This window comes from Hippoglossus hippoglossus, chromosome 10 (genome assembly GCF_009819705.1).
Source record: "Hippoglossus hippoglossus isolate fHipHip1 chromosome 10, fHipHip1.pri, whole genome shotgun sequence".
Lineage (NCBI taxonomy): Eukaryota > Metazoa > Chordata > Actinopteri > Pleuronectiformes > Pleuronectidae > Hippoglossus > Hippoglossus hippoglossus.
In genome coordinates this window covers 18,978,745-18,992,164 of record NC_047160.1, presented here as the reverse complement: position 1 = coordinate 18,992,164, position 13,420 = coordinate 18,978,745, and the positions used below count along the sequence as shown (strand labels likewise).

Below are 13,420 nucleotides of genomic sequence, written 5' to 3'. Positions count from 1 at the left end.
TGATACAATTTTAAAGCAGCCATGGCAGATGTAGATCCTGCCGTCTCTTCTAATACAGTATGCTGAATGAGCAGCTCGACTCTGCAGAAAAATACATTTGAAACAATCTGATCTGATGAAAGTCTTTCAGACTTAATCTAAGATATTTAACCGGAGTATTTTAGATTAACATCGAGTGGCAGCGAGGGAAAATGAATAGATCTTTCTTGCCTTTTGAGGCTTTGTGTGTCAGAGTGAATAGAGCTGTAGTCCACATGGTGGAGGATCATCAGTGGAGCTGAAGAGAGTGACTCCACACTTGACTGCGCAGATTAAGAGAGTGACAGGGACCTATGACTGGCTAATTCAATGGGGGCACTCTCTGTAGAAAACACTTCATTCTCAACAATGTCACTTGGCCCCGCTGTGCGATATATCCTACTATTCAGTATTATTCAGCCACCATGAAACACACGGGCCTTTTTACCTCCATTCAGGCTAAAAGCAAGTGCTGCGTCGTGAGGGCCAAGAAGTCATCAATTTTATATACCACGCAAAAGGAAAGATCAAACCACACCTCACTCATTAGGTTTTAATTTCTGACTTTTTAAGAGCTTTGATTATGAGCAAAAAGCGGAGCGTTTTAAAACGATCGCCTCAGAGCTTATGGGATATTCACATCACAGAAAGCTGATGAATGATACATACATCTGAATTTCTGAGCAACCCTTCGTTTCTTTTTCTTTTTTCAAAGGGAATCACTGGGATCCGCTTTGCCGAACATCAGAGGTGCTACATCAGGACCCAAACTCGGAAACTACCCACGGTGGCAGAGGTGGAAGCTGAGGACACAGAGTTGCTGGTACGCCTCCTCCCTCCGCTGTCTCTACCTCAGCCTCTCTAGTCCGACAGGGGCTGTCATGCATAGGGAGATAACTGGAGTAGAGCGCTGTGAGCACCACACAAATCCTCAGCCTGTCCATCTTATCCTATCACCCCCCACCCGTCTCACTGAAGAATAAACTGGGTTTGTGGTGCCTGTGAAACCGTCAGAAAGCTGCCCACAAACCAACAGCCGCTTTGTGGCTCACATCAAATAGTGTTTGCTGTCAATCTTCAGCCAATATTAATTTTTAATCATCTCCTCCAAAGGCTCAACCCAAATAGCCTAAAGGGGAAGGGTGCAAGAGAGGTCTGAGTGAGAGGTAGGCCATTAAAATGTTTTTTTTTATTTAAAAAAAATATGTTTTCTTTGTAAGAATTCACGAGGCTCCAACTATAGAGCGATTCATTTTCCTTCTCTGGGTTCTTCTAGTTGCATGTGAACTTCAGCAAAAGGAATGGGAGAAATTCAATCAATCAAAATTGCCAATTTTTCAGTGTCACAGTGCAATTCACTGAGTGAGCCGTATGTTCAAAGAGAAAATCCTTCTCTCGAATGTCTCTACTGCGAGCACACTCATTTACATTTCACATTGCAGCTGGGAAGAAGTGGCTGGCTCGCCACTTCATTTTAAAAACAGAATAAGCCAATTGTCAGTCCAAGCGAAACCCACTCCCACACCCAAAAAAAACAAACAATGTTTTTTTTCATTCCTCTCATCTTCATAATGTCTGATCCATGTTTACAGATACTAATTGCCCAGACAGCACCATATGTCCATGCCGTTTCTCATTTCTTTACACATTGAAGCCTAATTGCCTTTATTCACAGCTCCAAAGTGAATCATCCAAGGCCGGTAAAGTGACTTCGACTTTAGGGCTCATACCAAAAGTTCCGGGACCCTTTACTATGACTGCCACTGGTAAAAAGATCATTCTGCACATCGTTCAAAGATATATTAATTCAAAGGTTTCTTTAAAGATATACTATGTAAAAATTCTTTATTCAAATTTCTTTAAATGATTTACGTGTCACATGACTAAGGAAAAGCACACAGCTAGTTAGCCAGTCACGTAAGGTAGATTTTCATCTGTGGTGAAGACAAAAACTCCCATGATTCCTCGCTGCTTAACAACGTCAACAAACCGGGTATTTTGTTATTGTTTTAATTGGGAAACCCCTAGCAGCCAAAGCTACATATTACTACTACTGAGGTAACCTTGAAATAACTGTCAGGTGAAGTCGTGAGAACCAGGCACCAAAACATGCAACTCAGTTTCAACTTGGTCCCTTCTCCTCCTGAAGAACAAGGAATAATAGCCAACACATGTAGAATGGTTCTAACTCTTATAAAACCCCTGGTTCTGAACTTGGACCAAACACAATAAATAAATAGTGTTTAATGAAGTTATTGCGATACTGACTGATTGACACCTGCGTTGCCAATACACAAAAATAAACAGACCTGAAACGTTCAAGGTTTACTCAAAATTGGAAATTTCGTTATCTTACTCATTTCCCCATATTATTTTTCTACAAAAAAGAAAAGATTTCACCCAGATCATATTGCAATATGTATGATGTAAACAAGACGGAGCTGAAATGCATAGCAAAACATCCAATATGTAAACTAAATTATCAGGGTACTACACAAAATATTTAGATATTCCTAGATAAATGTCTACTTATACTGTTCCTGCTTGAGCGCAGCCACCTGGAAGACGAACAAGCTCATATCTGTGCACAGGGACATCATCTGTTCATAAACATGACACAGTGGGAATGATCTTCTCATCTAGTTCTCTGCAAGAAACCAAATAAATGCACCTCCCAAGAATGTTGAACCAATTATTCAGTTCAGGTTTTCAAAATACAAAACAAATACCATACATCTCCCCTCAATCTCCTCTTAAAAGAAGATTATTTTTAGCACTACTCCTTTTTAGGCAGTACACCCTGTGTGCTGCTGCAAGAATATTTTCACTACAAAAACAATGGAAAGCACAAGAGAAATACAGTAACTATCAGGGAAGAGGAGGCGCATCGAGGTAATAAACCGTGACCTTGTCCTGACCTCACCAAGGTCTGTCCTCGCAGCCCCTGATCCGTCCTCTCTGAAAATCCACCCACGGGTGACCCTGGACAAGATCAGCACAGGTTCCTCCTCAGGTGGTGAAACACAAGAAGCTCACAGGGGTTAAAGCCAAGTGTTAATGGTTCCTAGCTTAACCCAGCCACAGGCTTTTAGGAGGGAGTGCTCAGAGCAGCGGCTGCAGGCTTTAGAGCCGAGGTGAAAAAAACAATGGAAAAAATCGTGGAAAAACTGCAAGCAGCTGATAAGGAAATGCAGCCCCAGCGAGGGAGAACCAGGTGACGAACATGAATTGTTTGCCAGGATTTTTTCCTCCCTTTTCAATTTGCCTTCCTCTATGAAACATCTGAGGGAGTAATCCCTGAGCTTCATTCCAGTTCCCCCAGTCTGACATGGAAATCGCCATCCTCCTCCCTCACACCCTTTAGCATTGTCAATGGAAGCTGCTTGCACCATTAAACAGCCACTTAATATGGATGACCAAAGCTCACCCAGCAACCCAAAAACCTCCCACTCAGACTGCCAACAGAAAAACAAGACACTGAGCCGCAACATTGCAGCAGAGGATGTGAAAACACCAAAGTCCTGTAAGAACACAGCTTGGTTTAACTCGTATTTGTCTGCATGACGAAATGAGCTGAGTCAGTGGCAGGGAGACAATTCTGAAAGTAAACAAACTGAACATATAGCTGCTGACAAACTTGTTTATGTCAGTCACACATCTTTGCAAAACTCGTGTTGTGCAAAGATTGTAGTGACTATTGCTACTGTAAACTGACTGATGACCTAACTGCTAACATGCTACCCATGCTAATGTCAGTTAGCTGCATTTGGTGTATTTTGAGTATGAAAATGACTCATTGAGAAATGTAACTATTGTTGTGGCTTTTTTTTCATTGTGCTTACATTAGTTTACAGACCAGTCTTTACTGGGGAAATATGGCAGCAATATTGACATACAACTCAGCAGCCAATGCAGAGTTTACACATATGTTTTGACAGAGGTAGCAAAGCTAACCCTAAAGGCTGGTTTATACTCGCCGTTGGATCAGCTGGAGGCAAGAGGCTGCGAACAGGTCCGTATCTGAACTATGGAAAAACCTCTGCAACCCGTTAGTCAAGACAAAGATGTGCGTAAACCCCCCGAACTGACGCTCCTAGAGGAAACAAGCTGGCTCCAAGATTGTTGTTTGTGTATTTTTTTCATTTGCCTTTGTTTGGCAGTGTTTGTGTATTTTTCTCCGCGGAGACACTGCACCAAGTTACGCGCCTCAAGCAGGAGTATAAACGTGTTGACGTCACAGTTGGGGCGTGCGATGACCAGACCGTCAAGCACAGCCGTGGCTTTATCAGTGCGGAAGTGGACATGGTTAAATTTGTGCATCTGTGCATTCAGTCTTATTGAACAGACTAAGTGATCACAAGGTCTCCTACTGTGCACATGTAATGTAATTGTGTTGATGCCATAAATTTCAATTGCCAATAGAAAAACCACTCAAGAATCTGTTGGGTTTATAGATTTTTGCCATGACAGAGGTTTCACTGTTTTTAACACTGTTGTGACCACGGGTTTCGGAGCCCTGAAGCAAGTACCAGCTCTGTCACTGAACGTGGAATATGGGTGTTAGCTTGAATTCACCACCTGTTACTATGCATAACCTCCCCCCCACTCCTGTCAGTGCCGGGCTGTGTAAGAAAGCTCCAGGGTATCGTGAGAAAACCTCAGTCGATCTGTGGCAAACATAGCAGCACTTTAAACAATGTGTCACATAGACAGTGTTTCCCCCCCTTGGGACACGGTGGCGGGAGAGGCTAAATTCATTAACCACAGCACAACTGCTGTGTAATTAACTTGTGCACTGTAGGCGTAAAGCAGACATACACCAGGAGCAGGCCACACAAAAAATGACCATTGTTCCCAAGGTCCAATACTTGATAAAAAAGTTGCTTGTGTCCCAATAATACATCATTTGTCAAATGCGGATTTGGAAAAGCCTTTCAAAAGTGTGTATAAACTGGAAGACCATAATCATGTTGTCTTTGTGCTTGTCAACTGGCATTTAGAAATCCCTGCCCCATGCTAAATTTCTAACCTTTACTATTTCCCCCCAGGCGCTCGCTCTGCTACAAGTTACTGGAGTCGTTTCTAAACTGCGAAGTCAAAGTTATATTGTGAACCCCGTGTCGTGACCTCCATTTACTTTCCAGAGAAGACTCACTTGGCTTCAGTGGTTAAGAGGTCCAATTAGAGAGTTGCTGTTTGTGTTCCTCAAGTTTGATTTTAATTTCTGCAACCACGGGATCCGTGAGTGCGCCGGCTCAATGCCAGAGCAGCCGCTCCGCCGCACCGCCGCCGGCCGAAACGACTCCTCCGAGTCATCATTAGTCCGCCGGCCGTCTCTTAAAATTGAGAAGTGTGTCAAAAGCTTGGTTAAACACCTCCCGCGCCCAACACAATCCTGGATGTGACAGGATGTGTCTGTCTTTTATTTATTTTTCAGGTCACAACTGTGCCGCTCGATGACAAACACGCAGCGAAATTCTAATTCGAGCCAGAGTGACAGTGGTGAATAGTGGGGAGGGGGCACGACCCAATATTAATGATTCTCGCTCCGACTATAGCCCCAGGATTCTACGTCAAGCTTAACTAATGTGCAATTAAGCTTCAGACTGGGAGAAAATCACCTTGTAAAAACATTTGTCAAGTGAACTGTTTTTCTGTTCTGGGTTGCTAATTAACAAGGGAATGGGAAGAGCGGTTGGTTTGTGTATGTATTTACATATACATGAAGAAAATAAATATGTGCACTGTTAGGGGAGGGCATTACAAAATCCCCTTCATACGTCTCTATTAGACAACACTGACATGTAGTCCCTATCATTAAGCAATAATAGTTTACTTTACAGCTCATGAACTACAGTATCAACAAATTAAGCCCACTGATAGTGCTGGCTGCCAAGTGAAGCATTGTGGCGGAGGGGGAGGCAGGGCGGGAGGGGTGGGAGACGGATGGGGGGGACGGAGGGAGGGAGGAGAATGCAAGGCTTTATTGTGTCTGTCACATTAAACGATATTGCAGCCACACTCAGAGTAATGAAGACCACTTCTAAAGTCATTTAAAAGTCAAATCATCACTGTCTGTGAATTTCAATGATGTATAATAGAGAGAGCATGCCGGAGGCTTGAGGAGAGGGTGTAAGAGAGGGAGAGAGCGAGGAGGGAGTCAGGGCAGTGGGAGTCAGGAGTCAGGAAGTTGCCACCCTCTCAAAGGACAGTGAGGTGATAGATAAAACGATGAGGCTGGAGATGCTGCACGGCCCGAGGGAGCGGAGTGCAAATGCAGGACTACGCTTTGTGTGGGGCCTGAGCATTTTAGCAAGCTCTGACATGCTATATAACACAGTGTGTGTGTGTGTGTGTGTGTGTGTGTGTGTGTGTGTGTGTGTGTGTGTGTGTGTGTGTGTGTGTGTGTGTGTGTGTGTGTGTGTGTGTGTGTTTTCCAGCAGGTGAATGAGGCCGAGGTTGTGGACATGAAGGTGGAGGACTCCCATGTGTGGGTTCTTGAAGAGGAGCCCATCGTTAACCTGGACTTCCTCCTTGACTCCAAGATCTGGGAGATTTGCCAACATCTGCCCATCCACTGGATCCATCCCTCCCCTCTGAGCGGTGAGAGCAGGGGGCACCTGTGCCTCTAAATGCAGACTATTAACACCCTCGCTGGAGGGCACCCCCACCGGCCAGACGCAGGTCCGCCGAGGCTGCATGATTTCCCGACCATATGAGCATCCAGCCTGTGTTTCTGGCTCTGTGTGTTGAGAAAGTTGAGAGACTGATGGTCAGTGATGAAAACAGCATTTAGCTCCTTCACTCACAGTTTGAGGCTATAACAAATTAGATTTTTATCATCAATGTGTTTAAACTATACATGGAGCTAACTTTAATTAATTATGATTATATTATGATTATCTTATCTTTCACACTTCAAAACAATACCCACCTTCCTATAGTATAAATTAATTAGCTACTGAATCCTTGATGTCTGTTTTTCTCAACTCAAACTCCAGTTAGATACTTTTTAAAGCAGCTTTAACTGATGTTTTTATAATCATAAGTGTATAATTTGACAATATAAAAACAATGTGATAAAGTGATCGCTCATAGTGATGAACCTACAGAGAATCATCACTTTAATCTACAGCTTTATCTGTCTGGTCTGCAATGTTTCCCTTTGGTCGTATTTACATTTTTAAGTTGCCACAGGATGCCATGCTCAGCTAATCCTAGCTTAGCAGCAAAGTGCAGGTATAGTTAGCTGTGTAACATAATTGGAGCATTGAACATTTTGAAAGTCAGATATTTCCCTCGGGAGTTTGTGGAGGAGACCAAAACAGAGCTTAAACTTACATTAATGTTGTTCCATGACTGTTGGATGTGTAGTTAAGTAACTGTGTTCTGATGATATGTAAGTGTTTTTAAAATACGATATTCCAGTTTTAAAAGAAGAGAGAATAAGGAATTGGTGCTTTTAGGCCAAATATAATGTAAAATTATTCCGGAGATACCAGTTGACTTTTTCTAAGTTTTAAGAAAAGTTTTTTTAGGACTGAAAAATAGACCAAAATAAACTTGATGAGATGATTTTTTTAGATTTTTGCATCGTGTTCAAAATCTGAAATGTTAATCTCCACCGACCGAGTGGAATAAAAGGAAAATATTTCTCTGTGAAATGTAGAAGAGTAAAGGTATATCTGTGTCTTCAGTAAATTAGAACTACCTAATTCTACTTAACAACAGTAGTTGAGTAAATGTATTTAGTTACATTTACTAATTAGGTTTGTGGTATATGATGTGTGTTAGTATCACACCAGCAGCAGGTTCATTCTTTGACAGAAGCTTGGACCGAATTCAGTGTATTTCTCTTTAATGAGAATCTACAAGCTTTCTCATTTTTACATCACACAACAGGGATAAAAAAACTGTTGCAAGCCCATAAACATTTCTCTTTCTTGTGTGTTCAGACGATGAGTTGGAAAATGTGGACACACCCGACGCGGAGGTCACAGGCCAGCGCTTCACCCGGGACGTCCTGGACCACCCTGCCGTCAACGACTATGTGAGTGCAGGACCCTATGCGCCACGTCATCCCCGGCGCCGCAGCACCAGATACAGTAGAGCGACTTCAATCAGTCCCAGCTCTGCCACAACTCTCGCTGCATATAAATTGCTCACTAATTGATGTTAAAACTGACTTTGTGCACCAGAGGGCAGAGCAATTGCTCTATATATCTATTTAAGTAAGGCCAGTTCATTGAAGACTCCCTTTATGTCTCTCCATTAATTGAGAGGAATATCCAGCCTTTCAAAGGCAGCAACTTGTGCCTTACAGCAGACGTTAGAGCCTTTTTTCACTTCCCCCCTTTTTTTTTGTTTTGAGGCGGTGGAAAGCACTGCACAAAGACGCTCTCAAGGTCACTCACTGCAGCACAGACAAGTTATTTAGAAGGTTATAATTATCAAAACCTGTAAAATGAGCCGAAAGTCCTGGTGGCGTGTTTTGGTGTCGTGCATGTAAACCGCTCAGTATTGTGTGATTAATTATCCCTGACGGAGGGACAATCACATAAAGCAGCACGTTACGCAGGAGTTGTGCTCCTCAGTGACATGAGCAGTTGCACGGTAAAGATACCACGACCGAACGCGCCTGCACAGACATCCCACGCACAAGCACGTACACACACACTCAGCACTTACAGGTGAATAGCCACTAAAGCTAAATTCAAGGATAATGAGTCGGCTCCGGTCTGCGAGAGACATGCAGAGGAATGAGACGTCCTATAATGTTGACATTTATCAGGCCCGTCTCAGAAACACCTCCCGCTCAACTCCTCGATTTCCCCTCAGCTGCTCCGTCTTCTCCCTCATCGTGTGCGGCAGGAGATGCGACGCTATGCAATTAAAACATACCAGGGGATGAAAAACCTGGCTCCCCTTTTGAAACGCTCTGCCTCTATATCAGCTGAGTAATGCATACCGCTGCAATCCATCCCAGCCACACATCCAGGCTGTGTTTGTGGGTCCGGCGATAACAAAGGCCTTTGTGGCCAAGCGGAGGGCAGGCAGCAGTCTGTAATTGGGAGTCTGAACTCTCGCCCATGCCAGTAGGACGCCACACGTGTTAGCCAAACCTCAGCTCATGTAAATGTGACGGCACACACAGGCTGCTGCTCACACTTTTCCTGTCATCCCACATCCTCCCTGCTAGCACACACACACACACACACACACACACACACACACACACACACACACACACACACACACGTAGACCCATTAAAAACACGCCCTCCCTTCATCTGCATTTCGTAATTCTGAATTTCAATGTCACGCCTCCATATGGCGCTCGTTCATGAAGCAGCACAATCATTCGAGTCCTTGTGACAGGGGCTGACAGATATATGAAGCTGACCTTTGCCACAGCTGCCATGTCAGGGTGCGGGGTCTATCAAAGGTGGCCCTGGAAATTTCAAACTGAATAACTACCATGTGACACGGCTGACACGATGGCACCACTGTCCTTGACCCATATAGCAGGGATGGGTTTCCAATACGAATTAACCCCACACACATACACATGTTAACGTGCAGAGTGCGAGTTCCTGCCTGCATGTAGGTGTTGGTATCGTGTGAAGCATTCTCACAAACCTGTGGGAGAAGATGTTCAGGGTCACACTTCATTCAGAGCAGAGGTGCTAAAAGCTGAAGAATTCAAATCCATGAATGCAGGAGCTGTTTGTGCCTCCGGAGGAATCTTTACACTCAAGCTAAAGCTCCTTATCACTGTGGTAAAGCAGCAGAGTTTACTGAAGTACACGACTATCTCCTTATTCAATTATATCCCATTTCATTGTCATTCGTGCTCAGTGTAGAGCAGCAAAGCCAGATGGAAATCTGAGATCAGGACATGAAGCAGAGCATTTCATGTGAGGCACTGTCCTGTGTGTCTACACAGAGAGAAAGAAAAAAACCCCTGCCCTGTTTGAATACAAAGCAGCGGAGGAAACAGAAATGTTATCGCTACAGTTTGCATCCCAGAATAAATGTGATGAGCTCTGCTACCAGATTTAATAACACATGCAGGCATGTGCTTCAAGCTCATGAAAAGCGGTGATCAGCGTGTGTGAAATAACACCAACAAGTGTGGAGATTAGAGGAGTCGTGCTTTGATTCGTTACATCTTATTGAACGACTGACGCGGGTTTTCTACTTTGCAGACTCATTCATATCCAGTGCCTCACATTATGCACGGAGGCGTCTGTGCGTGCGCGGCTGTGTTTGCATGTGTATACGTGAGCCTGGCTGTGTGATGAAATCAGATGCAGTGAGGAGGTAATGGCTTTTTGCTCTTCATTAATGCTGCTTGTTTGTGAGTGACTGCCTCAGATTTCCCAAGGTGAACCATTCTTATCACTGCGGCATCCCACTGGAGACGGCAACTCAAAGCCGGAGTGATGAATATGTAGCCTCCGTTTTAAAAGGATAGCTCTGATTAATTGTCTTTAAGGTACAATGCTGCCCATTGGCTGTTTGTTCCCGATAAACACCGCGTCATTTGAATAAAGAATTTTCCTCATTTTCCGGAGCTCCAGATTCGGCGACGTCCCGGTTCGGGCTGCGAGGAGCAGATAAGATTATCGTCGGTCCATTGACAGCTTTCGTGTTGTTTCCATAACAGATTGTTGCCTGGGAGCTGATGACCTGAAACTTGACTGAAACAATAAATCATTAAAAGCCTACCTGTGCTTGTCATAGTAATAAATCAAACCCTGGCTCTCCCAGATAGCATCTGTCCCTCCCTCTCCATGTGTTTTAAGTATGTTTCACGAGCGTGTAATTTTACTCAATACATCATAACATCAAATGCATGTGGTTACTTGTTGTCATGCATGTGGTAGATTGGTTGTTTTGTGGATACATTCCACCTGCTGCTACAGAAAACAAATACAAACCAGTGGAAAAGACGACGCTGACTTATAGAGTAAATGCAAGAAAAACCCCAATTCCCATACTCGGTGTAGCAGGGGACGAGGGGGGGACTCAGCCATGTGCTCCTGCGGGTCCTGTCCTCTTAAACAATTCCCACACATTTTCTTTTCCCCACAGTGGATGTGTTTTGTTCTGCACCGCTGCGTGTAGCTGAGTCATTGTGAGCGCTGGCAGAGAATTATGCCAGTTTGTTCTCGGATGTGAAGTCAGCACAGGGCCGTCGTCTCCTGGATCCGAGCAGTTTAACGAGACAGTGTGGGATTGTCTCCGAGGATTCATTTACTAAAAAGAGATTGAAATGTGGTCAAATGCGCGCTGAGGGCAGCGGCTGCCTCCACTCGCGCGCTGAATTAAGTGGCACTTCTCCGAACCCCTATTTCGGGGGTTGCTCTTGATCAAAGACGTGGCACTCAGCCCCCGTGAGTCTACGAGGGCATGAACCAACCGGCACAATGGAAAAATCCGAGGGCCATTAATTCTACCCAATTTACCTTTCGTTTAGGTTTCATCTGGCCTCTCTATAAATTCAGAGGCAGCCAGCGAGAGCAAATGAAAGAATCCTTGTTAGGCGATCATTACTCTGCTAATTGCTTCAGGAATGTGCCATGCACTTAAAGTCAAGGTCAGTGGGAGGACGCCAAGACGTGGGGAGCTGGAGTTTGAATGCCCTGTCGGAGGAGGGGCGGCCATTTTTGGTGCCGAGTGAGGGCTTTGGTCAAGGAAGGAGGTCAGAGATGAAAGAGAAAGAGTAATTATGCTCGTAACTACAACATTAGACCTGCTTTGACTGAAAATAGCTCCCGAGGAGAGGCAGTGAATGCTGGATTCAGGGATGAGGCATTGTGCAGCTGCCAGTCGTGCTACCTCCGCTATAATAGAAAGGTCAAGGGTGTTATATCATGTTTTATGCTCCTCCAGCTCAAATCAAGCTCGCCCATTCTCCCCGCTATCTCAATCTCTGTGTCACAGTCGTCGAGCAGGACGCGGCTTTGCATTTTCACAGACATCTCCTCTGATCTTTTCACTCTTGTTTGGGTTTTATGTATATTGTGCTGACATGCAGCCAGAGCAGCCTCATCAATTCCCTCCTCCTCCTCCTCTTCCTCCTCCTCCTCCTCCTCCTCCCCTTCTCCTGCCCTTGCCTGTGGAGGACTGACATTTGTCATGTGTGAAATCGTAACCCTGCCCCTGCTCCTGTGTCCTCTGCAGAGAGAAGTCGGATTCGAGCTGGAAAACCACCTGGATGACAACGGCTACTGCTGCCAGCACTGTCGCCGTGGTTACCGCTTCTGCCGCCGCTACTTCGAGCCCCTGGGCGGCTTCAACCCGTGGCCGTACTACTACCAAGGAGGTCGGGTCATCTGTCAGATTGTCATGCCGTGCAACTGGTGGATCGCCCGTATGCTGGGCAGGGTCTGAGGAGGGGGCGGGCGCCGTCTGGGATTTAAACTGTTTGTGTCGCCGAAGGTGCAAATTCTCCTCTTTGACAAATATACCAGACCACTTGTGGGACCAAAGCAGCCCATCGCACACGATTATTATCCAATCTGAAAGTGGGGCCCATTGAGCATTAGTCAGTCTAAAGAGTCTAAATGGCATTTGAAGTGTTTAGAAAAGGTCTGTGACCGTTTACAGCTGTCTCATCTTCTTTGCTTATCTACCTGTTTGGTCTCCTCGCTGTTTGATCCTGGTCAATTGGTGTCATTTGGTTTGGAAGACGTCACCTTGAACCAATCTGCTCTAAAACTCTCTGTCTTCACGCTGTTGTGCTTCGTGTTTTATTCTATAGGATTTTTTCTACATATTCTGCAGTGTATCACCATGTACACCCAGTACAACTATATATATTAAACATAGTGTGTGGTGCTTTCATATTAGACATTAACTCTTATGTTTTTTTTGTGATATGTTTTATTCTTTATTCTCGCTATTCCTCTGTTTACCCACCGCTAGATGCACACAAATAATTAAGTTGTCACAGTAAGTTGCTGAGTTCACGCAGCACTTCCTCGCCGCACGCTCAAATCGTGTTATAAATTATGTAAAACTTAGATACAATGTGACACCGGATGCAAAAACATAATATTATACTTTGAAAAATATATTAAACGTGTCAAAGATGAGACAAAATCAAGATAAAAGTAAATAAAAAAGAAATAATACTTGACCAAGCCTGCATCATTATAATTCTGTTCCGTCTCCTCTGTTCTTGGTCTCATGTTACACTGCACACGGAGGTACAGTATGATTAAAGGTGCACAGACCTCAGTTGTCTTCTTTGAAGCACTCACTCTGTTGTATGTCCTCCGTTGTGTTTCACTGTCGCTGCCATGCTTTACCTCGTGCCTCTGTCTGTGCCACCACATCTCAATCTGTCGCGCCGGAAAAAAACACTCACATCTGTAACTAACAGATAAGCAGG

General features: G+C 44.4%; 1 protein-coding gene across 1 annotated transcript in view; it reads left to right on the top strand.

The window, feature by feature from the left end:
* tnmd (tenomodulin) overlaps window positions 1-13,134 on the top strand; it is a 47,012-nt gene extending 33,878 nt beyond the window's left edge. The window contains exons 4-7 of the mRNA XM_034598600.1: window positions 734-841; window positions 6,459-6,621; window positions 7,974-8,068; window positions 12,208-13,134. Coding sequence (XP_034454491.1) covers window positions 734-841; window positions 6,459-6,621; window positions 7,974-8,068; window positions 12,208-12,417 — 576 coding nt within the window. The 3' untranslated portion in view covers window positions 12,418-13,134. The remainder of the gene's footprint in view (window positions 1-733; window positions 842-6,458; window positions 6,622-7,973; window positions 8,069-12,207) is intronic.
* The last annotated feature ends 286 nt before the right edge of the window (window positions 13,135-13,420 follow it).